At 39.4% G+C, this 26,403-nt stretch overlaps 1 protein-coding gene across 13 annotated transcripts in view; it reads left to right on the top strand.

Moving 5' to 3' along the window:
• LOC136751276 (dedicator of cytokinesis protein 9) overlaps positions 1–25,926 on the top strand; it is a 127,953-nt gene extending 102,027 nt beyond the window's left edge. For 3 of the 13 annotated variants that reach the window (XM_066706754.1, XM_066706746.1, XM_066706755.1), the window contains exons 31-54: positions 3,557–3,735; positions 4,223–4,339; positions 4,468–4,579; positions 4,994–5,130; positions 7,680–7,794; positions 8,108–8,174; positions 8,821–8,868; positions 10,345–10,412; positions 11,698–11,813; positions 12,048–12,185; positions 12,649–12,831; positions 13,176–13,289; positions 13,424–13,639; positions 13,869–13,926; positions 15,052–15,158; positions 16,700–16,822; positions 17,180–17,293; positions 18,335–18,370; positions 19,721–19,867; positions 20,730–20,940; positions 22,702–22,892; positions 23,112–23,212; positions 23,322–23,460; positions 24,460–25,926. In XM_066706754.1, coding sequence (XP_066562851.1) covers positions 3,557–3,735; positions 4,223–4,339; positions 4,468–4,579; positions 4,994–5,130; positions 7,680–7,794; positions 8,108–8,174; positions 8,821–8,868; positions 10,345–10,412; positions 11,698–11,813; positions 12,048–12,185; positions 12,649–12,831; positions 13,176–13,289; positions 13,424–13,639; positions 13,869–13,926; positions 15,052–15,158; positions 16,700–16,822; positions 17,180–17,293; positions 18,335–18,370; positions 19,721–19,867; positions 20,730–20,940; positions 22,702–22,892; positions 23,112–23,212; positions 23,322–23,460; positions 24,460–24,585 — 2,963 coding nt within the window. In that variant the 3' untranslated portion in view covers positions 24,586–25,926. Of the gene's footprint in view, positions 1–3,556; positions 3,736–4,222; positions 4,340–4,467; positions 4,580–4,993; positions 5,131–7,679; positions 7,795–8,107; positions 8,175–8,820; positions 8,869–10,275; positions 10,413–11,222; positions 11,267–11,697; positions 11,814–12,047; positions 12,186–12,648; positions 12,832–13,175; positions 13,290–13,423; positions 13,640–13,868; positions 13,927–15,051; positions 15,159–16,699; positions 16,823–17,179; positions 17,294–18,334; positions 18,371–19,720; positions 19,868–20,729; positions 20,941–22,701; positions 22,893–23,111; positions 23,213–23,321; positions 23,461–24,459 lie in introns of all 13 variants that reach the window. The other 10 variants (XM_066706744.1, XM_066706742.1, XM_066706745.1 and 7 more) reach the window with 4 other exon arrangements.
• Positions 25,927–26,403: the final 477 nt, after the last annotated feature.

The following is a 26,403-nucleotide window of genomic DNA, read 5'->3' as shown; positions in this document are numbered from 1 at the left end:
TTACCACGCCCCAAATAATGCAGTGGTGCAGTTTTCCCACATTGTACTGGGACCTATGGTGTTAATATCGGCCTACTGCATATTGCTCAGTATTGCCCTGTATGTGATATCCAAGACAAATTGTCTGTATACTGCTGTTTTTGTGTGTGCGATGCTGCATACATATATCTCTGTCAAGACAGTTTGCTTTAATATAGTAGGGCTCTGTGTCATCAAAGCAAATGTCTTCTGAACATTGTTCCCTCTTTAAATGTTAGCAGTCCTAGTATATACATGATAAATAGGGGTTAATTATCCAACCTTTGGTTTATTAAAAAAAAAAAAAAAAAGTGTCATGTTTGCAGTCGTGTTTTCAGTCATGTTTGCAACCATGTTGGTATTAGTCTCCCAGTGGTCTTATTGACCTGCTTTGTGCTGTTTTATCCCCCACCTCCTGCTGTTAGGGCTAGATGGCATGTTTAGAAACTGCAGCTCTCTTTTATCCAGGGGTCTCAAACTCAATTCCTGGAGGGCCGTGTGCATGCAGGATTTCGTTCCAACAGAGTCCTCAAGTTACTTGTCTAATCTTTTAATTTGACATATTTAAAAAATATATTGAGAGGTATTTTACAGTCGATGGTCTAAAAGTGCATTTGATTGAGTGGCTTATAAAATATATCCTGGGACCCGGATAGGTGTTTAAATGTATCTAACTAATTAAACAATTAAACCAATTAAGTAATTGAGGACTCTTTTGGAAAGAAAGCCAGCATACACAGAGCCCTCCAGAAATTGAGTCCGAGACCCCAGCTCTTGTCACTCTGCCCTTTAGATGTGTGACCTAGACAGTTCTCTGCTATGCCAGTCCTAGGCCAAGGCTGTAGATGACTTGATTGTCTTGAATTAATAATTTCTTTATTCCAGAGGTTTTTTTTTTAACCTCAGCTTATTTTATGTTTGTTTCCGCTTTGTTTCCTTTTTTTCCTTTATAAATTAGCTTTTCTGTCTCCAAACGTGGAGTCACATGATACTCCAGTAGGTAGGTGTGAGGTGTGATGCTTGCCTTTTCTTTTTGTGAACTAAATGGAGAGAGAACATACAGATTATAACCAGAGATGACACACCAATTAATTTGCTCTCAGGGTGCAATCACACCATTGTGAAATCTTTACTTTACCCAGTGGTTAGAGTGGAAGAGCAGAACTAGAGGGCTCAGTGCTCAAGGGCCGGGTAGCATAATAACAGGAAATCTATACAAATAATGAATATGGACTGTAATTGGCCCCTTTCCTTCAACATACTTTGCATTTCCTATGCTACAGGAGTTAGAGACTTTATGAACAAAGCTCTGAACAAAGCCAGGCGAACAGAACCTCATTCTCTAGGAAATGATAGCAAATGCATATGCTATATTATCATCTTTAGCCCCCTATTCTAGGTACCTTCACATAAAGAGAGCCTGGCTTGCAGGGATTCCATGAACTGTATTTCAGAACAATTATTACCCAGGCTTGAATCAGAAACCATAGATTTGTATGCTTTTAAATATAGTCTCCATACAGGTGGTTCAGTACGTTTTCTGTAAACTTGTAGCTCATGCATTACATTTGTTTTCCATTTCTTTTATATATTGAAACTGGTTCTTAAGATTTATTTTGATGTATAAATATTTCAGCCTATATGTATGACAGTTTCATACATTTGTTTTTAAACCAATTACAGACCATATTTGTAGACTGGCAGAAATAAATCAGCACTTCTATATTACACACATTTAAGAACACAGCTCGTGAAGTGTGATTTGTGGTGATCTTCTTTTCTTATACTAGCACCTCATGCAATGTGCTGTTTTATTTCCAGTTCTTTAACATTGTCCAGCTTGCAAAGTAAAACATCTCCATTGGCTGCTTGGCTTCTGTCTCATGTTTGTGTATGATTTGATTTTAGTTTTTTTTTTCTTATTTAGACAATAATAATAATAATAATAATAATAATTTGGTTTAATTGTGATCTTGAGGTAATGCCCTGTGGTCGTTCACAAGACATCCATTCCAGTCATTCACCAGTTAAGGGTTATGCACGTGTCAAAATACAAGCAGTCCTAATTTAACTCCTGAGCAGGGAGTATAAATTCAAACTCTTCACTCTTCAATATCAGAGAATAGAAGAATTAGTCTGGATGTTTTACACTTGTTTTACAAATTAAATTTGAGAGAATGTTAAAAATGCTTAAGAATTAGGTCTGCTGTTTACCACATATATCACCACATTTTAGAGAGAATTGTGTTTGAGTTGCTCTTATTTTGCTGTTTTTTGGTATTCCTGTGGTTGCAAGGAGGTACGTTTACAACAGCAGCTCTTTCACCATTATATATAACCTAAACTACAATGGCCAGTGTAGATCTCTATTCATTTGGGTTTAACTTGGAACAGAATGTAAGAAAGGAAGAGACGGCATATTTGTAAGATACCGTTTGGCCGTTTATTTGTACACTTGGAACATGGCCTAGTGTGCGACGATCTAAAATGCACTCTGTTTTCCTGCAGAGTCTTGTACACTCTGCTGCCAGAATGACTTCTTGATGATTATTAAATAAGACCCCCTGTGTCAGGATAGGTCTTAATTTGGTTACCAATTCAAACATTTGCCCAGCCAAGATTAAAATGTGCCATGGAGCGATTTCTTTGTGTGAAAAGGAAACTGTCTGAACATGCCACTCTGCTCAGGGTGCTCAATGAGGCCTAGCAATGGCAGAAAGTGATTGATAGCCCTCAGATGTAGCTAAATTCCCCTACAAGATAACAGCGCCCGCCACTCAGATGTGGCCACGTTTATTTTTCCTTCAAATCACTGTCTGGAATACTATCCAACAACAACAACAACATTAAAAATAAGATTGTTGGCAAAGACTTCTGGCAGGTTTTGTATGAAGTACTTTGAAGTCTACATACTCTACAGCTTGTCAAATTTCTGTTTAATCCGTAAAAATATGACCAAGGCAAAATTTTCAGAAATTTTCAAATCATGCTTGCATGGTTTCGTCAGCGATGTTTACTGGCTCAGTGGTGCAGCTAATCTTCTTTGATAATTAAGAGATTACCTGCTATTTTGAATTCCTCTGAGACCTATTATGCAAAATAAATACATTTTAAGAAACAAACTGTTTAAAGGCAAAAGAAATATAGTCTCCAATACATATAGCCCATTTTAAAAGCAACTTATTTAATTTAATGTGCCAGCTGCCTTTCACATCAGTGTTACATAATGTTTTCACTTTTCCTTACTATAAAAAGAATTACCCTGAACCCAGCTTCACTGAAAATAAGCTTTGTGTTAATGAAGAAATGACAGCCCACGTTAGCATGTTCCTAGACAGTTGAAGCAGGTGTGTACTCCAGAGCTGACGGATTAGCTTGCCTTGTGTTTTGACTACTGTGGTAGGTAAAGCATTAAAAACATCAGCACGTCTTGTCTTGGATTCTTGGGATCATTGTAGGAGAGATTTGTTTAGATAAGAAAGCTTGCTCTACCTCATTATCTAATTTCCTTCTTTCTTTATTACATTGCTTCCTTCAGACCTCCAACTGGACTACTCCCTGACAGATGACTTCTGCAGAAACCATTTCTTGGTCGGTCTCCTTCTGAGGGAGGTGGGCAGCGCCCTTCAGGAGTTCAGAGAAATCCGCCAAATTGCCATCAGCGTCCTCAAGAGCCTCATGGTCAAGCACACCTTTGATGACAGATATTCCTCAAAGGTAGGGGCTGCAGCGTTGGGGCCGGTCTTTCCACAATCTCTCAGAAGAAGTGGAAGACCAAGGAGGCCCAAAAATTGAACCTCCACACTTTATATATAGCTGTCTGACCTCCTACCTGGACAAGCAACTATAACAAGTAATTGAGCTCACTACCAATACAAGTTTGGTCAGTAGATAAAAACAGATCAACAAAAGTGCGTTTCCAAATTCAACAATTGTTATTTATTATTAGGACATATCTCAAAATGAAATCGGCAAACACAAAAAGTATTGTAATTAGTATACACTATAATAATTTGTAATTTGGTTATCATAGTGGTTCCAAGATTCTGTCAGTTTTTTGGTCTTGGTTCCAGGCAGCTTCTCCCGCATCCAGGGCAGGAAACTGTGGCTGGCTGCTAGAGTGGTTACTGATCATTTGTAGCCGTAGCTCACGTTTCAAGACGCATGTTGTAATTGTACTGGTGTTCTCCTATTGCTGTTCCAGAGCCAACAGGCGAGACTGGCCACCCTGTACCTGCCTCTGTTTGGCCTGTTGCAGGAGAACGTGCACCGGCTCAACGTAAAGGAGATCTCCCCTTTCACCGTGAATCATTCCAACAATGTAAGGCGGCGGTGCCCCCTGCTATCTCCCTTCTCACTTTGACCACGGTTGATTTTGTTTTGTTCTTCTTTTAAGTTCCTGTCAGACATTTCACTCGCGTTGCTTATGAAGGTGTTGGCATTTTTCAGAATGGGAGAGATGACTCTCTCCTGGGTAGCGCTACGATGACGCCACAGAAGCCGGGGAGCAGCCTGGACAACAGCTTGCACAAGGACGTGTTCGGGGTGATCTCTGGCACAGGTCAGTCAGCTGTCAGCTCTGGTTCTGAGAACTGTTTTAAGGGAGTTCTTTTGAAATAGTTAGTGTGTTCTGTCTTTCCAACCCACTGGGCTGTAGCACGGCACGCTGCTTTGTTAGAGGCCCTTCTTTAAAATGGTGTTCTGCTCCTCTGCTTTTTAAACGTCCAGTGGCACTATTGCACTCTCCAATGGCATCGCATAGCACTCCCTGCAAACAATCCCAGAGCGTGCTACACTTGAGTAGTTTATCATGTTCATTCCAACGTTAAATTTGCTTTAAGACACTTTAGAAAGTCGCTGCTTTGTACTTGGAAGGTATTATTGTTATTTGAATTTCAAATAATCAATGGATGCAGTCTGGGCCTCAATGAAGTAGGGCACCGGGCCTCATAGATACCATGTTTGTGTTCCACAGCTTCCCCACATGCCTCTTCCACTCCCAACATTAACTCGGTCCGGCATGCCGACTCCCGTGGCTCCCTCATCAGCACCGATTCCGGAAACAGCCTCCCAGAACAGAAGAACAGTGATAAGGCCAACTCTCTGGACAAGGTAGAGCGGCACAGACGCACTGACACCGAGAATCAAATGATAGGACTGCCTACCACCGGCTTACAGCACAGCACAATTTATACAATCAAAGTGGTGACATTTGGTTTTGGTTATGACATTAACCGTGCTATATAGGCACCTGATGCCATAATCAAACAAATGGTGTGTTGTAAAAGGCACACTTAAGTGCTGCTGTAATTTTTTACATACAGGTTGTTGGAATGGAGAAAACTACGAGTTTTTTTAGCTAAATTTGTGCTTGGGGATAATACCACACAAACCTAAGATATGTTTGCTGAAAGAGGTTCAGCCCCTAGCCTAGAAATGTTACCTATAAGGGACTTATCTGCAGAGTGTTATGAATTCACGTAAAATTCCCTGTCGATTCAGTTAAGAAAAGGAATCCCAGCCTCCCATTCAGTCACAGTGTAGCCCCACTCCCAGCCCACTGACACAGCTCAGCTCATGCTTTGTGAACGTACTGTTTTGGCAACAGCGCGATGCCGTCCACTAACCTTGACTTGTACCGTTGAACCCTCCCCATGCCCCCCACTGACAGAGAGAGAAACTAATCCGGAGGCACTCTGCCAACGTGCTGCGCCCCAGTGGGGAAACCGAGGACACCTCCCACTTGGCCCGGAGAAATCGCGCCACCATGGACTTTTCCCTGATCACTGTCCCCGTCCTGCCAGAGAATATCTTGCATGGCGCCTTTTCTCTCCAAGTACACGCCCTTTCTGTCTCCCTTTGCACCTCCTCGAGTGTCCCCTTGGGAGTGAGCGTGTGTGTCTGATTTTGCTGAGGCTTTCCTTTGCCACTGGTGTCCAGCAGTTTCCGTTTACCGTGTGATGCCTACATCGTAGCCGGCAGCTTTTCTAGCATCAATCAGCTGCACTGACTTTCAGGAGTACAGTTTAAAAGGAAACTCATGATTTATAAATTTTCTGCTTTTTAAGTTTGCAGTTGATTTTTTTTTTTTTCTTTCTTCTTACTCAATCTGGGGACGTCCTGAAAAAACTGTAGCGTCTCTGTGTGCAGACCATTTCTCACATTACATTCACCAAATCTGGAAAATGAAAGCTGGATCAGAATATTGTTTCAAATCCAGAGTCACTGCATTTTCCAGATCATGGTATTGGTTAATGAATAAGTGTGAAATGAATGTAAGAACAAATTATAGATTTTTTCCAGGAAACCCCTTCACTGAGTTTTCATTTAAGAGAGCATTTGGTTCAAAAGTTGTTTAATGGAACAACACAGTTATTGAAATCAGCATCATTATCAGTTGTCAATGCCTACACTGGGATAAGATAGGGGGGGGTCTGAAATTCTTCATTGATGTGAAATGCAATTCAATCAAAAATCAGTTCACTCAAATTTCAGTAAAGCTTTTAAGATTGTGTGGCTATTGTAAAATGTCAATGTCTGACATAATTTTGCACCATTCAGAATTTAGTTTCCTTTTCCGGAGTCAGAGGAAATAAAATATGTGCAATAGTGTCTTACAGTTTCTTGTATTTCACCATATCAGTATAAATAACACCATTTGGTTTGTGTTTTAATTAAATGTGTAGAACAACCTCACAGTGCAATCACAACTTCCAATTGAAAAGACAACCACTGTGACCAGTTACAGTATTGATTCTGTATTTTTTGTTTTAAAATTACATGTGAGGAAAAGTGAGATTTGCTCATTACAGGGAGATCCATTAAAGTCGATTTTAAGCTTTTAGTGATGTAGTCCTGTGCGTATTGTTTTTATTTCGCTTTGTGTCTTGGAGGAAGCTGCTGTCTTACTATGGCAAAGCCTTGAAAATAGATGTATCATTAGGAGTGTGCTTCTTTTTCTTCTGCCTTCTCTCTGTCTAGTGCTTGTAAAGTATTTGAATAATAGCTTATGCATAGAGATGAACTGACTGCTCTACTTTAGTGCAGAGCTAAAGAGCTGAGAGATCCCATTAACCTGAATCATAGTGATCCCAATGTGCTTTAAGTGCCCCTTGGGTTGCAGCAAGTAGCGCTTGAATGTTTGTTAGTGACGAATCCCACCTTCCTGTAATCTAATACTATGCTACTTCACAGGCTAAAGCCTCTCTTATTAATTATGTACGGGTCGAGTTAAAAACTGGGGCTAGTCAATTAGTGGATGGTTTTTACATTGTGATAGCAGTGAGAAAAAAAAAAAACCTCTCAAAATAACTTTTTAAGTGCATTCACTGTTAACCGATGCTTATGGCAGCAATGAGTCAGATGGTGGCAAACTGCGGTATTCCGTTGACTCGGGCCCAAGATAAGATGTTGTGCTGAACTGACAAAAAAAAAAAACGTGGCAGCTCATTCATTGCAGATCTTTTACAATAGAGAGCAATATATTGAATGCAGCTCTTTGATTTGTCCTTATTGAGCTAGTGGATTATTGTTATCATTCTGACCAAATATGAATTATTTCTCAGCTTTTTTCCCCAAATGTTATTCTTCTTTTGCTATAGAGAGGACTGTTGCTCTCCTTCCCCTCCTTGTCCCTCAACCTTTCTCTGTCTCCCCGTCAGAACCAGCCCGGCTCGGCCCTGGGCAGCGCCATCATGCGCTGCGACAAGCTGGACCAGGCCGAGATCAAGAGTCTGCTCATGTGCTTCCTGCACGTGCTCAAGAGCATGTCGGAGGGTAAGACGGCCCGTTTCTACTCGGTTTGTGTCTGGAGAGTAGGAGGAATTTAAAATTCTGCTTTCTCAGCATCTATACTGTTTAATGAGCTTATGGATTGGGGATTTAAATAATCCTCTGAGCAGTTATTCAGGAAAACTGTAAACTCCTAACCTGTACAGTGTTGATTTTCATATGGGTCCTGTCAGCTTCTTACACATTAAAATGTTTCCTTGATATATCTCTTCTGTTTTATAGACATGCTGGTTTGGTTGTGTATAGTAATGAGTTACTAATAGCTCTGTGGCTTTAATTAGCAATATCTCTCCACTAGATGCCCTGTTTACTTATTGGAACAAGGCCTCTCCCGCAGAGCTCATGGATTTTTTCACACTCGTGGAGTAAGTCTTTGTCTCCCAGTTATAGGTTTTTACTCATTGTTAATCAGCAAATAATGTTAAGATTTGAAGCAGCAATGCATAAAACTACCTGAAAGCCATCTATTTATATAGTTGTTAGCTGTGCAACAGCACCACTTAGTGGTGTAACAGTGATACATGTGTAGTTTGGCATGACAAATATCAATAATTAGAATTGGCGCTGGTAATAGAGGGTGTGTAACCCGAAATGCAATAATAGAAAAAAAAATAGACAATATCAGTTACTTCTTTACACAATGGAACTGACCGAGTTGACTCTTGGTTACTGAGCAAGGAAACTCACATTGTCCCCTGGCCAGGGAGGGGCTCAAGACATACAAGCCAGAAAGTAAAATCTCATGAGATTTGTAAAGGTATAATTTTACATTTAGTCCAATGGGAATACAAAAATGTAATTTGATACATATGATGCAATTGTAATATATTTGCATAAGTATAATCTTAATCATGGTATGTGTAGAATGTGTAGCTTTGAGAGAAAGCAACCTTTTTTTTGTTATAGATAGTCAGGATGCCTACATATTTTAGTCCAGACGATTCATACATGTGACCTGTGTTGGCTATGTGATTGTCCTCATTCTAATTTTCCTTTTTGTGATTTATACAGAGTGTGTCTTCATCAGTTCAGATACATGGGGAAGAGATACATTGCAAGGTACTGTTTCATATCTATTCAATAGTGTCTGCACTACAAAATAAAACCTTAAAATAAAACTCAGTTCCTGAAGACAGTAATGTATTGAGAGCTACATATTAATATTAAAGTACACTGGAGGATCTCACAAATAGTTTTCCATATACCATATTCAGATGACAAATTGTACATTTCTTGCTGAGAGTAATAATTGCTTTACTTTAGTCAAAAGTGTTATTTTTAATGTTTTTAATTAATTTGTTAGTATGGGTCATTTGTTACTATTGTTAATTTGTGTACATTTTTGTGGCCTATTATAGTTTCAGGGTATTAGCATTTTCTTAACATTATTTATCAGGTCTTAAATATAATACAAAATGGGCTTTTGCAAAACAGTTTAAAAAGTGGATAGAAAAACAAAATATTGTGAAATGCACTTTTTCTGGATTTGCACAAAAGAACTGGAAAATCAGATGTTCTTGCTGTTTATCTGATTAACAGCCTTATATCACTATTTGCAGTAATGTACATTTCAGAAAATGACTCCCCAGAGTTTAACTTTCTAGTTTACTTATTTTACAATTAACAAATTGCTCAAGATGGTGTGGTCTGTTGCATTGATAATACTGGTCATCTTTGACTCCTCACTCACATGCTCTGGCTCCGTCACTCTGGTGGTGGGCCACTATGGGATAAGGTCACAGCCCTTTCTAACTCCCCCCCCTTCACTTTCTCTGTTTTTTGCACTTTTATGCTGACAAGTTTAATATTGTAAAATGGCTCCTGTCCCCTCCTGCTTGGGTAAGACTGAGGTGCCGTTTTTATATTCCAAAGGGGCATGCTTCTGTCTGGTCTTCCATTTGGGCTCGGTTGTGCCATGTTTCATGCTACATTTCACAGAGTCGTCCTCTTTTTCTTCCATCACCATCATTGCATGTTTTTGGCTGTTGCTGCTTCTACTTTGTGCCAATGCATTTCTCTTTTGTGTTGCCTAAAATGCTGTATCATAATATAAATGTATTTTATTCAGTTTCAAATACATGCCACTTTTTTTTAAGGCTTTTTTGTTTGTTTCCTCTGTGGGAGGCTGTGCATGAGCTAGAACAGTTAATGGATTTAGACTCAAACTAGGATTGCCAAAGTACTGGGGCAATTGTATCCTGATGTATTATGGGCATAATTTAAAAAGGAAAAAAATAAAAATATACTTGTATATGCCTTTTTTTTTTATCTACACTCAAATATATAGATTTTCTTTTTAATGTTTAATGCAGTAATGGTAGAGAGGCATTAAAATGGACAGCTGAAATGTCTTTATATTGTTCCCACCATGATGAATATGGTACCAAATATGCCTGCTTACTAACTCTCTGCTTGGCTGCTAGGTGGCCATATCTAACAGTGCTTTATGTCCCATTTCCTCATTAGGCACCAGGAGGGGGTGGGACCCATAGCACATGAGCGGAAATCTCAGACTTTGCCTGTCACCCGTAACAGAGCAGGAATGATGCATGCCAGGTTACAGCAGCTCAGCAGCCTGGATAACTCTTACACTTTTAACCACAGTAAGTGCGGCCAACCTCCAGTACCCAGCCCCCACAAAATCCTCTCTGCCTCCTTCCTTCTCCTCTTCGTCATCTCCTCCTCTTCATCTTCAACCAATAAACTCCGGCGTCACCTACCCATGAGTTCCCCCCCCACCATACCCAGAGCTGGCTGAGGATAGACGTTGCAAAAGACAAGCCCATTCACTGAGCACACACATCCACTGTGATCTTGGTTATCTGAAAAGGTTACTAAAGCTGCAGCATTGTGACTTTATTAAACCTCTTAACAGCTTTTTTATGAGGGGCAGTTTTCTCTTTTGGTATGCATTTTTCTCCCTGCTAGAAATGTTTTATTTTCATTTACTTCTTGTTTTATGTATTATAATGTATGGGTAATGAGATTTTCTTTGTATTTTAGCTCTGAAAATTGGAGACTACAGAAAGTGTAGTGTTTGTGTAAAACATAAATATCTAAGTATGAATTTCCATGCTGCTTATGTGTCAAAGCCATACAGTTTAAAGCACCTATTCCATCCACTTTTCTTTGAAAGGTGACCAAAAAGCATTCCTCACTTGTCTCTGCACATGAACATTAACATTTACAATATCCAAAAGTTTCAACAGAGAGATTTTTCATATAACCAAGTCCACAGTGAATCTGCAAGACAATTGCTCTTTTGGGAATCTAATTATGCAGTACATCCAATTACACACACAAAAAAGGTGTATTGCCCATGTTCGGTAAGTTTTTTTTTTTTTTTTTTTTTTTTTTTTTTTTTCTCCTTTTTTTTTTCTCCTTTAATAAAGTGACTTTTTCTGTGTTTTCAGTGTAAGAAAGATATCAAGTGTACTTGGAATTTCTGTAGACCATGGTAAGAAAGAATCAGGTTGATAGCCAGCTTGCAAAATTATAGTAAGCCTCCGGCTAATTATTTCATCATAACGAGCATGCCATTTCATTTGGGAATGTTCCTTTGACAAGCCCTGCATTCCCTTTCATGCCGCCATTCATTTCTACCTCCTGCATTTCTCTCCCTCTTTAAAAGCATTGAAGTGACTTCCATTTGAAAGGCCAGTGATTTTTATCATCCTCTATTATGGACTGTTTTCTATTTGAATGTTGTTGCTGAAAACTTGATATTATAGCTACTGCTGCTCTCGTGTTTTTACATCCCTGAATATATATTTTTTCAATCTGCTTTTCTTTTCTAAAAGTATCACTGCGCTTAACTAAATGTGTGCTACACCGAGTGATGTGCAGGACAGTGAATGTCACTACAATGCTGCTATGTTCTCTGTACAGGTTACACCCATTCAGATGCTGACGTGCTCAACCAGTCCCTGCTGGAAGCGAACATCGCCACAGAAGTGTGCCTGACTGTACTGGACACACTGAGCGTCTTCGTAATGGGATTCAAGGTAGAGCTTCTTCTCCCGTTGGATTTGCTGTTCCTGTGTATATATAAACCCTTTTCTTCGTCTGAGTTCAGGTTATGAAGGCAATCTGTAGCACTTGTATTGTCTTTATTTGTAAAGCAATTCAGCAATTTAAAATGTTTTGCCTGTTCAGTTATTCTATAAAATTATCAGTTTGAGAGCAGGAAGGAGAAAGACAGCGTGTAAAGATTTTAATGTGTATCACTTTCTTCACAGACTCAGCTGTGTGCTGACCACGGCCATAATCCACTGATGAAGAAGGTTTTCGAGGTCCAGCTTTGCTTCCTTCAAATCAATCAGTCTGAAGCCGCTCTCAAACAAGTCTTTACCTCACTGCGGACTTTCATTTACAAGGTGCACAATTGTAATGTTTAGAAAAATACCATGTACGTAAAAAAAAAAATATATATATTTTTCACCTTTATTTTCTCTTAACAAATGTATATAACGACTACAATTTCTGCAATGATAAAACGGCACACCTGTAGAAACCATGTGTCTATCAGTATTCACATTATTGAGGTTTAGTCTATAATTAAATAGTTGTGCTCATGCTTGCGTGCAGTTGCCATGTTCAGCTTATGAGTAAAAATAAATAAAAATGGTAGGATTTGGTTGAATTTAAAATTTAATTTAGTTTTTATTCCGATATAAACAATTAAATCAGTTTAAAGATTTTCAAGATTCAAATGTCTGAAATAGAAACCAATTCAATTGATAATGGAGAGTTTCAGAGTTAGGGGAGAACGCTGAAATCTGGAGACCCCAAATATAACTCAACCCCCCCTCCCCCCCATCATTCTCTTGCTGCTCTCAGTTTCCGTGCACTTTCTTCGAGGGCCGGGCGGACATGTGTGCCTCCTTCTGTTATGAGATCCTCAAATGCTGCAACTCCAAGCTCAGCTGCATCCGCAGCGACGCAGCCCACCTCCTCTACTTCCTCATGAAGAGCAACTTCGACTACACGGGACGGAAGTCTTTCGTAAGAACACACCTCCAGGTTAGTTAGCAGGGTCCGAATATATTTGATGTATTTTGGGGTTAAAGAGAAGATTATGAGATTAACATTTTTCACTCTTGTCCTGTAGAGCTAAAAGTTCTGTTTAAGCAAATAAGCTTTATTACAGCCAAGGTTGAACACCACTCATTTAGCAAAGGATTTGTAGAATATTTTTTTTTAAATCCGTTAGCTGAATAAGATCGGGGGGACAGGAAGCTGTTCAGCTGTGGAGGGGTCATGGAGGAACCAGTAATTCGAAGTGCTTGTCTTAGTTAATGCCTGTTCTCAGGTTGTTAAAAGCAGTGGAAGGCCTGTCAGTGAAGCTTTTCTTTCCCCTTGTCCAGGTGGTGATCGCAGTGAGCCAGCTGATAGCAGATGTGATCGGAATCGGAGGCACTCGATTCCAGCAGTCCCTTTCCATCATCAACAATTGTGCCAACAGCGACAAAACTGTTAAGGTCAGTGACAGCGTGGGGGCATCTCTGAGTAGCGGCAACTGGATGTAGTGCTTAAGCATTCTGTCGTGAGGTAATCCGTTGAAATCAAGCACTGCTTCCTCAGGCTCAATCATTTTTTTCCTTCTTCAATACAGAACACCGCCTTCCCCTCAGATGTGAAAGACCTCACGAAGCGGATCCGCACGGTCCTGATGGCCACTGCCCAGATGAAGGAGCACGAGAATGACCCCGAGATGCTGGTGGACCTCCAGTACAGCCTGGCCAAGTCTTATGCCAGCACCCCAGAGCTCAGGAAGACTTGGCTGGACAGCATGGCCAGGATTCATGTCAAGAATGGAGACCTCTCGGAGGTCAGGGTTCATTGAAAATCTGGGCTAAAGATGCGCCATATTCTTTCCAGGGCTTTAGGTAGTGAGGAGTTATTGTAAAGAAGATATTGGCACCATTTTACCTGCTGGCAGTGAGATTCTAGTGACAAACGTTTAACTCCAAGCCCAAGCCTCGTTTATTCTATCTCTACCTCTTTTATGTTTCCTGAGAAATCTATAAGCTTAATATTGCCCTTCTGTTTGTTTTTAGGCAGCGATGTGCTATGTCCATGTGGCAGCGCTGGTGGCAGAATATCTCAGGAGAAAAGGTTTGTTGCTTCTCCCCATTTTCTATTATTTTCTATTGAAATGGACTGGTAGTATTTACACACTTATACTCAGATCCAACGCTTTTGTATGCTTGGAATACACATAATTGAAAGTGAAACATTGTGAAATCAATCCACTTTTGAGTCCATTGCACGATGGGGAGGGGAAGCCCTTACATACTGTCGCTATGCAGAATTATCAATTGCGGAGGTATTTATTAACCCCCCCATCAGCTTTATTGAGCCCCTTAGCGTTGTTGGCAGACTTCCAGTATTGAAATATCATGTCACTGGCCCCTGAGTTAATGCGTTTCCCCTGACATTTGAAAGAATAGTTACCGAAGGATTATCACATCATCTTCAGCATTAAGTACATGCAAATTCACAAATGCATGTTATTCAGTGTCTTGTCTTTTTTTTTTTTTTTTTTTTTGGTTTATGACTAAAATGATATTTTGGCTTTGGGGAAGCATCCAGTAGCTGCCACAGAGGGCAGGGTATCATTTGCTTTCACAGGATGACGGTATCACTGATCGTTGACCCCTCCTGTGTTCTCCCAAGGGCACCACAGTGGCAGGAGCTTCAAAACCAGCTGCTCATTGCAGAGTCACGGTGTCTAGAACAATCATTCATGCTGTCCCACATTCCTAATTTGTTTTGTGGTCTTTTGTGCTGAATCCAAATCTTGGGTAGGGGCAGGAAAAACAATAGGAGTTTACTTGTATTTACAGGACCATTTTCAAAGCATTTTGCTCCCACTCGGTGTCTGGAGCAGCCATATGACGGTTTCTCCAGACCTTTGCTCATACATCTTGTCATTGTGTGCTGATTTTATTGTTTTCAGATCTCTTCAAAATGAAAGGCCAAATGACACATTCATCTGAAAATAGTACTTGTTTTGTTACCTGGTGTACTTGCTCAAATAAACTCCTCATAAAGAAATAAACAGCTTTACTTTTGCTCTGCTCAAATTCAGTATGAAAGATCACAAAAGGATAAGATACGATGGATTACATGGCACTGCTACCATATTTATCCTGTGTTTTTGCCTTTGAGGTTATATTATATGCACAGGTTATAGTTTTGTGTCCCTTCGGCCAACATTGCTCTTTTGTTCTTCCGCAGGAATGTTCAATCAGGGCTGTACCACCTTTCGAGTGATCACACCCAACATAGACGAAGAGGCATCCATGATGGAGGATGTGGGAATGCAGGATGTGCATTTCAACGAGGTGAGGGTCTGTAAAACCCATCTGGCACGGGGGCAATAAGTCTAAAAACCCCTTTCATTCTTGCTAATGTATAATTTGTGTCTTAAAATGCTATATACAGCATTTCCTTATCTAACTCTCCAGAGTATCAATTGCGGGTCGCAGTTCACATCACATGTCACAACAGGTCTCCAGCACAGAATGTTGCAGTCTGCACTTTTCTCCTGATAACAATGTCCTTGGGCAGGTGCTTAGTTATCAGTGTAACAGGATCACGCTGCACAATTAAACTAGACAGCATCATCATCGTGGCCTATTTGCAAAAGCAAGATTGGGTCTCCATACAGTCCCTCCTTCCTTGTAATCTCAGTTCTTTATATTATTAAGCTATTTAAAGTCCCAGGACTGTGCTGTGTGGGAAAGACATGTGCCCTTTCTCCTCTGTGAAAAGTTCAGATTTGCATAGAGACGATTAGCATGCAGTAACATTTAGTTGAGTCATCCGTTTTCTCAAATGACAATTTGTCAACTTCTCAATGGAATGGCGTGGCGTGTGTGGTAATATGGATGCTTCAAGCTCTGACTTTAACTGAGTTATGATTTTATTATTCTTTCTGGCTGTTACAAATCTCCATTTCATTCTTATCAGCAGTTTGTTACAGTATCTGCAGTTTTATATTATACAACAGTATTTACTTCATATCTAAGGCCAAGACCCTCCCAGATAGATAATATGCTTTTAAAAATAAATATATATATGGAATTCACATGGGCCTCACCCTTTAGAGGATCTGCTTGTTCTAAAAACAGTAGATATTTATGGTATCATAGTGTATTTTAGAGTCCAGTTAAGTGAATTAGTTTTACATATTGTGGCTTAAACAGAATATGAACAAGTTACCATTAAGTCCGTTAAACTTGTGGGAGACTGGTAGGGCTGCACAGACTGAGAATAGACCGTAGTGACCAGGATTCTTCCTTCTTTTCTTTATGATGCAAAAAGAGGATACTTTTTTCCATCTTCCTGGTGGAAAAGGCACAGGGTGCCCTGTCAGCTTCAGTAGACATCTGTCAGACACTTTATGGTTACCAAATTATCTTTTATAGCATCCGTCCATTAAACCACTTTGATGCATCAAATAATAAAGTTTTGGACTCTAAAGTGCTACTGCTTTCAATCCTTTATGTTGCTAAGGATTATGTTGCTCAGATCGTTCATTCTCACAGGCAATAACCTGTTTGTATAAACTGCCTTTATAGAATGTCTTTTAGTGAGCATTTCATGCTGATTTGTAATGCCCAGTATAGAAGTTTCATGACGTGTTCATGAATTATATTTATATATACTTCTTTAAGATTGTCTTCATCTTAATTATTATGGGATTATGGGTATTAGCTGACTCTCCCAGTGAAGTTACCTCATGTCTTGCATGTTAAAGCTACTTTGTGCTACTTTGCTGTCAGAAGTACTTTGTGGTGTACAGACTGAAATAATAAAGAATGTAGTTTGAGCTGGCGTCTCAGTATGGATGGGTGGTGATGGGTGCTGTGCGTCTCGACAGGACGTGCTGATGGAGCTCCTGGAGCAGTGTGCCGACGGGCTGTGGAAGGCCGAGCGCTACGAGCTGATCGCCGACATCTACAAGCTCATTATCCCCATCTACGAGAAACGCCGTGATTTTGAGGTAGGCCATTTCCACCAGCAGAAATCCTGTACTTTCCCCAACTCTCACAAGTCATCAACTCTGCATAACCTCTCCCAGTGTCTCTGCTGTTCCCTGTGAAGGATATCCCCCATGATTCTCTCTCATAACTTTGCCAATTTGGTTTTAGAAAATATTTTAAAAGCACACTTAACTGTCTGCTGTTGTGTGCACCCAGAGCATATACTTTGAGTGACTTGCTAGTGCTGGATAACTCACTATATGTCAAATGGGTCACTTACATCAACTATGTTTTTGTCTTTCTAAAGTACAGAGCTGTGGGATATATTTGTCAGTGGCATGAATTAATAGAAGATGCTTGATGTACTTTCTCTGTAGAAACTGGCTCACTTGTATGACACCCTGCACCGTGCATACAGTAAGGTAACGGAGGTGATGCATACAGGCAAGAGACTGCTGGGCACGTACTTCAGAGTGGCTTTCTTCGGACAGGTGAGCGAACCAACGCAGTTGCAGAAGGAAGGGGAGGGGAAATGTGAGAACTGTCAGTTAAATCGATTTAAAGCTTATATCCACAGCTGGTGGATCTAGCTGTTATGTATTCAGGGCTTCTGATAGTTTTAATTTTCCAATACTAAACAGTACTGATGTGTTGTTCCTTGGTAAATCATTAACCAACCTTCTGGACACCTAACTTTGGTGTTTTCCATCTGAGTATTTCTGCGGCAGGCCTCGTCCTTGGTTGAATCGGTTAGTTCATGTTTGCACCAATACCGACTTTGTTTTTTGGTTTTGACACACCTACACATACACTCCCAAAATATGCCCTATAGATTGTAATTTATATTAGATGTGCTGTGAGAGCAATTCAACAAATGAAAAACTCGTGCAGGACCCTTCAAATACTTCTGGCTGTTATTAAGCATGTATCCCCGATGGCCCCATTCATATTTCCTGAGTGTCAGCCCCAGCAATCCTTTTCTTCCCCCTGAATGAACTATTTAATAAAATCTTTCTGCTTTTTTTTCTTTTCTTTTTTTTTTTCTTCCTTTAAGGCAGCGGTAAGTTTTGCAGTAGGCTCTGCTAACCTTCTCCAGCAGCCTTCTGAAAGCTTTTAGTGTGATGTGCTGTTTTGCTTCTGAGCTATTTCTTTCAGCCATAGTGTAATGCTAAACGTTCCTGCCAGTTGCATTGACTCACCACTGCAGCTTGCAGCTTTTCAACAGCAATGCATGTAGCTGAAACGCTGCACTGAGATGGCCGTCTCTGCTGTGCCCTCATCTGTTTGCGTTTTATATCTGTTGCTCAATAGTGGTATACTTTTTTTTATTTGTTTTTGTCTTCATTTGCTGTCGGTCACCTTTACTTTAAATATCTGAAGCGCTAATCTCAATTTAGACAACTTGTGATTGTTTTGTTAATTCTCTGATGTTTTCGTTTTTGGAATTCCTTTTTTCTTTTTCCTAGTAGATTTGTACAAGCGGCGTACTAGAAATAACTCATTTTTGTCTTTATTGTTTTACAACCCTGTAGCAGTACCAGTTTACTGACAGTGAGACAGATGCAGAGGTAAATGAATGCTAGAAAAGCAAATAATGCAGTAAATGTACTGCATTAAAGCTTACAATTCTTTGTGATTTTTGTCAGTGTAGTCAGTGTACAATGCCTGTATACCATTAGCTCCCATAGCTCATCCATTTCAGCATTTCCATGTTGTTCTAATGTTGTCCCTGTAACTGAATATATGTAATCTTAAATATGTCTTTATTTTGTTAATCTGTTCACTGTGGTGAATGTACAATTGTACTCATTCATTGAGGTACATTTTGTTTTAATTTTGTTTTGTTGAAACAAGTTTAATATTGTGGTAAAATAAGAATACAAACAAAAGTATACATTTCTGTATTTAACTATTATTATTATTATTATTATTATTATTATTATTATTATTATTATTATTATATTAAGTTTGAAATGCATAGTACATTGAACTTTCTATGATGGGAAGCTTACCCTAGTACCCCAATGCCTAACCCACCTATGTCAACCTAGAGAGTTACTCTTGTAGTCTCTTGTTTTTTAAGTGGAATGACTAATTTATTATAATTATTGTTTTTAATAATGCAAATGACACCAAATTATACAAAAAAACAGCCAACATTATTTCCAATCTTCCAATCAGGCTAATCCTTTTTTCTTTCTAAATCAAAAGCAGTTGTGGGTCTTTGTGAACATTTCACAGATTCCACCTTTGCACCGACACAGCTTGTTCAGGATTTTGTGTTTGGCCCCATAATTGTTTTAACTAATATTCATACTCTTATCTACTTGTTCTTCCCTAGTTTTGGCTTGCATGACTTTCTCTCTCTCTCTCTCTCTGTGCAAGTGACTCAGTGCGTGCTGAGTTTGTGAAGCAGCCAGTCACAGACCTTAATTCTGATAGCATGCTGAGAGCTTCCAACTGTGTACAACAAGTGGGGCCGAGACTTGTCGAATGTAGTTTCTGTAGTGGTAAAAAAAAAACGACAACAATAAATGTTCCTTGACAGTGGTGCAGTGGAAAGCAAATTTGTAAATCTAACCAATGGAGACATACAAGAGTTCTCACAGCTTGATATTATTAATGGCTTTAAATGGCTCGGGTTGACATCAGACCTTCACCTTCCATGTGATATTGAGAGCCGTTGCAAGGGTAATTATGATGTGCCAGCTGTTTCAAAACCCTGTAGAAGGCTTCGTTTTTATTACCTCCATAAAAGAGGATCATTCAGATAAATATTAATAATACAAATAATAAACTACTTTTCTAATGTCTTGTGTTGACTCCATCCTTCTAGCCAATTACATCTAAATGTGAATGGTGGTACAGTAACAATTGAACACTACGCTTACATTTTAATGGGTGTCTGTTTTCTCCAGGGGTTCTTTGAGGACGAAGATGGGAAGGAGTACATTTATAAGGAGCCCAAATTCACTCCTCTCTCTGAGATTTCCCAGAGGCTTCTGAAACTGTACTCTGACAAGTTTGGCCCAGAGAATGTCAAAATGATCCAAGATTCTGGAAGGGTAAAAAAAACTTTTTTTCTTATTTATCCAACAATTTTGTTTATATTCACCTCATTCACATGTAAAGAACGTGTACTTTTCAATCCCTTGCACATTTATTATAGGAGGAGGTTTGATGACTGAAGATTGTGGTTCAATCTCAACCTCTTTTCTAGCTAGTAGAGGAATTGAGTTCCCTAGGGTAGTCTGGGAAAATATAACAACTCCCATGTGGATACTGTGAACTAGTGAAGTCCTCTATATCTGAGGAACTTATGTGTTTAGTATGTATTATTCAAAACATTATCTCTGTGCTTGTTATCCAAGAAAAAAGGATAAGGATGTTGGAAAAGGCACATGGAAAAAAGCTCATTGGTCGATTACATTACACACGCAATTCAGATCTCACAGGAACCACCGTGAATTTTTCAAACCAAGATGATTTAAAAAATTTTTGCTGAAGGGCTGTAAAATTTGTTCAACTGCTGGAAGCTCCAGAGTTCATGAGCAATTAATTGTCTTTCAGTGAATCACTGTGATTGTTTTTGGTTATCGGTAAATGCTGTTTAGGGACAAACAGTATTTGGATTTTGTCATGTATGTCATACACAAGGATATTAATTTAAAGTTAGCATAATTTAAAATTGATACTCTTTTGCCTGTTGCATTTCATTTGCACAGCTGATTGTTATTGTTATTTTTTTCTACTTTTTTGAAGTTATATCTGCATATTACAAGTGTTTAGTGGAATATTTTTTCCCCACTTTGAAGGAGAAAGTTAACCTCTAGATTCAATAATGTTCACAGTGAAAATCTAGCAAAGTGCATTTCCTAAAAAATAACTTGTCATTTAAAACAATAACTTTTTCTTGGGGGATTTTAGATTAATCCGAAAGATCTGGACTCCAAATATGCTTACATTCAAGTCACCCATGTAACTCCATTCCTGGAGGAGAAAGAACTGGTCGACAGGAAGACGGACTTTGAGAAGAGCCACAACATCCGGCGCTTCGTCTTCGAGATGCCTTTCACCGTCTCTGGCAAGAAGCAAGGCGGGGTGGAGGAGCAGTGCAAGCGACGGACCATCCTAACCAGTAGGTGTCCTGAGGAAAGCCTGTCAAGGGCCCTGGGAACTGGTCAATACATTGCAGTGTAATACACTTATAGCGCCCCCTCATGTCAAGACTTCACAGACAAATCAAACAAATCTGCATTTTATGATGCTGGAGAACAATGTGGGAACCTATGGAAATAGTGCAGGAAAAAACCCTAATCCACAGTGAATTTATACATTAGTGCACCAAGTTGAAGATCATTTTAGAAGCTTCCTGTTTGCTTGGGGACCTGTGAACAAAAGCATGGCTGTACTCAGTCTATTCACTCTCAGTAGCAGCTGGTACATCAATTTTGTGTTTTTCGTATGTATTCCTATCTGGGAGCTGTAAAACCATGCATTGTATAGTAATTAACTATCACATTGAATAGTGAAGAAGCATAGTGATGCGGGACAGTGTCCTGTCTAGATGCCAAATATATTTGCCACATTGTTGCAGCAAGATTGTGTAACCCATGTATGAATTTCAGCTTTGTGTATTGATCTGGATAGGCCAGCTGCAGTAGTTCTGTGTAGCTGATTTTTAGAAAAGCTTTTTCATCCAAGGCCATAGAGAGAACGGAAGACAACAGAGACGTGTGATCAAGTTTAGGGTACCTCACTGACTTCATGTAATTGGCCGGCAACCAGAGGGAGTCATCTTGTATATGATCATGTTCTTTAGAAAAACTTGAGATGCGTCTTCCTGACTGGCCATCTCCAGAGCGCTTCATTGTAGCTGAATAAACTATTTTGGTATTATTTTAGTGAAATTTGGCCCTGAGTATTCCTTGTCCACCTATCTATTGAGGGAGTACATTTCTCCCTATCACATAATATTTTGTAGGTTGGAAAGGTTAATCATTATTTTCCCCTTTTGCAAGTTATTAACCAATGTGATATTGTTGCTAGTAGATTAATTATTGACCCATTCAGCCCTTATTTGTTTCCTGCATAATCTTCCTAGGGGGATTGTTTTATTAGTATATGAGCTATAAGATCCAAAAGTACACTTTATCTACAATATCAGATAATACTTGCAAACCATGCCAGGTTCAGGCAGATTTATTGAACTGCTGAAAACACACAATCCTGAGTTGTAACCTGAAAATTTGATTTGCATGTGTGAATATGGACACTTTTGGAAAACTTGAGTATGGAAATTTCAGCTGGTCTTTCAGTCTGCTTCAGCAGATTCAAAGAAACGACTTCCCACTGTGTTGCTTCTACCAGTTTAATCTAAAATAAACGTATACAGGGTAATCACATACCCTGGGTATTCGTGACGTTTGACTGCACAAAGGCAATAAATATGAAGTCCTCCATCTTAAATATATTTCTTATGTTACATTCTCATAATGTGTTCTTCCTGACCATGTTGTTGACTCTTAGGCATTTCTTAACCCCTGGACCATAGGTACAATAAAAACATGTATAACTCCAAGTAATTATTGTCTTTAGGACTATTTCATATTAAGTATCAGTGGCCTTCAAGACCTGCACTCTACTGTCCCAGCACTTAAAAGACACACAGGAAACAAGACTATAGTGAAACACTAAGCATTAAGGTTGCAGGAGTTAGGCATATCATAAACATAAAATTATCTTATTACAATTTAATTTCTTATTGAATGCACTGTAATGTAATGTTGCTCTTCTGTCTTAAACACCCATATGAGGAAGTATACAGCTACATATTTTGGAGGAAACTACTGGACTTTTTCTCACTGGAAGGAATTCTTGCTTGTATTTGCCTCTTTAGCTACACACTGCTTCCCATATGTGAAAAAGAGGATTGCGGTGATGTACCAGCACCACACAGACCTGAACCCCATCGAGGTGGCCATCGACGAGATGAGCAAGAAGGTGGTGGAGCTGCGGCAGCTGTGCTCAGCCTCGGAGGTGGACATGATCAAACTGCAGCTTAAGCTACAGGGGAGCGTCAGTGTGCAGGTACTGTGCAGTTTATTCCCAACTGGTTAAGGAGAACCTCTTATTCTCTGTTCTGGCACTTAGCTTGTTTGTGTCTTCTTGTCCCAGCTCATTCATGGCAGACAATACACAAATAACTACTGCACACATCTGCTGGCTGTTTGTATTGGAATTTTCGAATGGCAAACCCCCGTGCTCTCCAGTCAAGTCAATAGCGTTGCTAATGGCTGTCTCCCTCAGGTGAATGCTGGCCCGTTGGCATACGCCAGGGCCTTCCTGGACGATTCCAGCTCCAAGCGGTACCCTGACAACAAGATCAAGCAGCTGAAGGAGGTGTTCAGGTAAGCCAATGTCGTAGGACAGCGGGCCTAGTTTTTTTGTTAAATAAAACAATAATTGAATCGTTTAAAACTCATGATTTTTTTTTTTTTTTTTTTTTTTTGTCTTCAGACAATTTGTGGAGGCCTGTGGTCAAGGTTTAGGCATTAACGAGCGGCTAATTAAAGAGGACCAGCTGGAATATCAGGAGGAAATGAAAGCCAACTACAGAGAAATGGCTCGAGAGCTCTCGACAATCATGCATGAGCCGGTAGGTCTCATTGTTATTGCTGCTGCATTCATCAGACTGATATTGACGCCCTCTCCCTTAGGGACTCTCTAGTGCACTTAATTAGTGTTTTTGTTAATAACTATTTAATGAATTGTATATTTATTATATAGTTCTTGTTGTAATATATATTATAATCACATTCTTAACTCATTGACCGTGTGAATTTTTTCCCATTAAAATGTGTCTTTGGTCGACTTCATATTCGGAGGATTCAAGATTTATGCTGAAATAATTACACAGACTAGGAAACTAATTTGTCTCTGTTTTTCTTTGTGCTGACATGAAGAGATTGGATGGTAATATGGTAGTCTTTGCTTTATTGTTTTGGAAAGCAATCTGTTGTCTTTTAAGGAAATAAATATCTCCATATTTTGACTTGACTTGAGTAGCATTTAGTAGCAGCTTTCACACTGTCCTTGAACAGGTTCTGTCCTCTACCGTTCTTTTTATGTGTTATATGGCATGTCTCCTCCCCACACTTTGCACCTTACCTTCCTTTTGAAAATAAATCACAGCGAAGCAATTGTTGCTACTTCTATCCCACTGTGTCTTCACCTGGTATATTATAGTGATAAAGTGCGCTGCCGGCACATAAAGTACTTCTCCGGGTCTTGGGTCTGCTAGCCTTTTGCCTCATTGTATTAACCTGAGGCGGCTCAAGGATCAAAAGTGTGAAGAGAACCCGTCCAAAACAAAATCACAGCTGAAATTGTAATTCAAATATTGGTGCTATGGTACAATTACACTGTCATGGATTCTGAGTGGAGAAGTGCATGGAAACTATAGTCCGACTGAAAATGAACGTGGTAGAATGACTTTTACTGCTGTGCAAATATGACTGTATATAGTATATGCTTGTAATTACATACTATGCAATATTATGTGCGTGTGCGTGTGTGCGTGTTACCTGTAGCAGTTCAGCATTGGGAAAATTCCTGGTCCTGACACTCTTGCTCTCCTCTCTCCTTTGTGCCAAAGATCAGTGCAGGTGAAGATGGAATAAAAAGCGCGCTGCCAGACTCCCTTCACATCTTCAACGCCATCAGTGGGACTCCAACCACAGCCACCATCCAGGGCATTCCCAGCGGCTCCTCCGTGGTGTGAAGGACACAACGCAGGCCGCAAACATCCACAGAGCCATCATCACTTGGGAACCTTTTAACTTTTAATTAATTTAATTTTTTTTCGGTTTTGTTACGTTTTTGTTTGCACACTCAGGTTTTCTCCAAAGCTGGATGTTGGCCATGTACAAGAGGTGCATTGTGGGGGAAATCAAAACAAAACAAAGAAACACCAAAAGGTCTGACCTCATGTCTTACGGAGCAAAGTGCGTGTGTGTCTTGTGAAGGGGACTGTGTTCGTCTACTTCCACACCAGTTTACAAGAATCTCCAGCGCTCTGTCCATAAGTGTTATTGACAGCAGGTTTGAGCCGAGCGTGTTCTGCTAACCGGAGGCAGGATGCGCAACCAGAACAAAGACGCCTTGGGTCACAAAAGTCTTCGCATCTGAAATTTTAATTTGTACATTTTCCTTGTTCAACTGTATCTGTATTGTGTTCTTGTGTAGTGTTTCCTGTGGAGACTTCAGAATGTGGATTTTAAGCAACAAGAACACTTTATGCATGTAATAAAGTTGGTCTAATATATGGTCAATTTTTCTTTTCTATATATATTTTTTTTTAATCATTATAATTAACGGGCCTAAAACTCTTGTCAATACTTTTGTATGTATTCAGATGTATTATAAATGTCTACTCGGAAACAGAGTAGTCGGCTTTGGAAGGTGCATTAATGGACAGTTTTGGTGGCACAGTTCATATTGATGCTCATTAGTACAGTCCAGACTTCCTGTACATGAAGACATATTATATTTCTACACAAAGTAGTCTTATTTTAATTAATCTTCCCATAGGAGCTTGAGCCTTCTGCTTCAAACCCTTAAATGTCTTGGAACAATTTTTAAATGTTAAGAGCTGGTTTCACAGACCCAAATTAGCACTAGTTCATGGACTACCCAACGTTGTTTTAGGTATAGTGCTAGACTAGTGCTAATCGAGGTCTGTGAAACCAGCCCGAAAGGATGAGGCCCCGGCAGAACGATCTTTTAAGCTGTGTTTATTCTTGTATATAAAGGAGTGCAATATTTGTCTTTTTGCAAGGCGTATTTTGCTGTGTTTGGTTCATACACTGTAAAGATAATGTTCATCCTTTTGCCAAAGTGATGGAGTATGTAACCAGTCATAATGTATACTGCAGAAATGGTGGTTGTAATTTAAAGCTTTTACCATTTTATTGTTCATTTAAAATGTTAAATAATTTTATATTTGGGAAGTAAAGGGGTTTTTATTTAACTGAAAGTCACTGTTCTGCTGTATTTAAATTAAAATGTTCCCTAATGCTTCTCTTTTGATTAAAATCACTAATTTCTCTGCAGATACTTTTGAGATCTGTGTCTTGTGGCTGTTTTGAAATGCAGGAAATCTGGCCTATTGAACTGGCTTTTTACAACAATGAAACAACATGAGTTTTAGGCATATATTGGTTTATCATAGGTGATGCCCAGCAAACTGCAATTTCATTTAATTTTATACCAGAAAAGTGTAAACATTCAATTTTGGAACTGGTCACTTTGGAGACTCCAAGAATGAGTCTCACAAGCCAACACCAACCTTTTGACCTTTCCTTATGTCTAGGGAGAAATGGACTGCAGGGGAGCTAGTAAAACATTTTCTGATGCAGTTGGCATATAAAGTTCTTTAGTATGTTTTTTGTCTTTCAGTCTGGAATTATTACATCTTTAATAGAAGTAGTCTAATTCAGTTTGAAAGACTGATGAAAGTTGGTGGATTCAATTTCCCTGGTGGCCCAGACTCACTATTTTGTATCCTATAGAAGCTTGCTGTGTAAAGCCAACCCCTTTT

This window comes from Amia ocellicauda, chromosome 6, assembly GCF_036373705.1.
Source record: "Amia ocellicauda isolate fAmiCal2 chromosome 6, fAmiCal2.hap1, whole genome shotgun sequence".
In the NCBI taxonomy this organism is placed as follows: Eukaryota; Metazoa; Chordata; class Actinopteri; order Amiiformes; family Amiidae; genus Amia; species Amia ocellicauda.
This window is presented reverse-complemented; position numbering and strand designations above follow the sequence as displayed.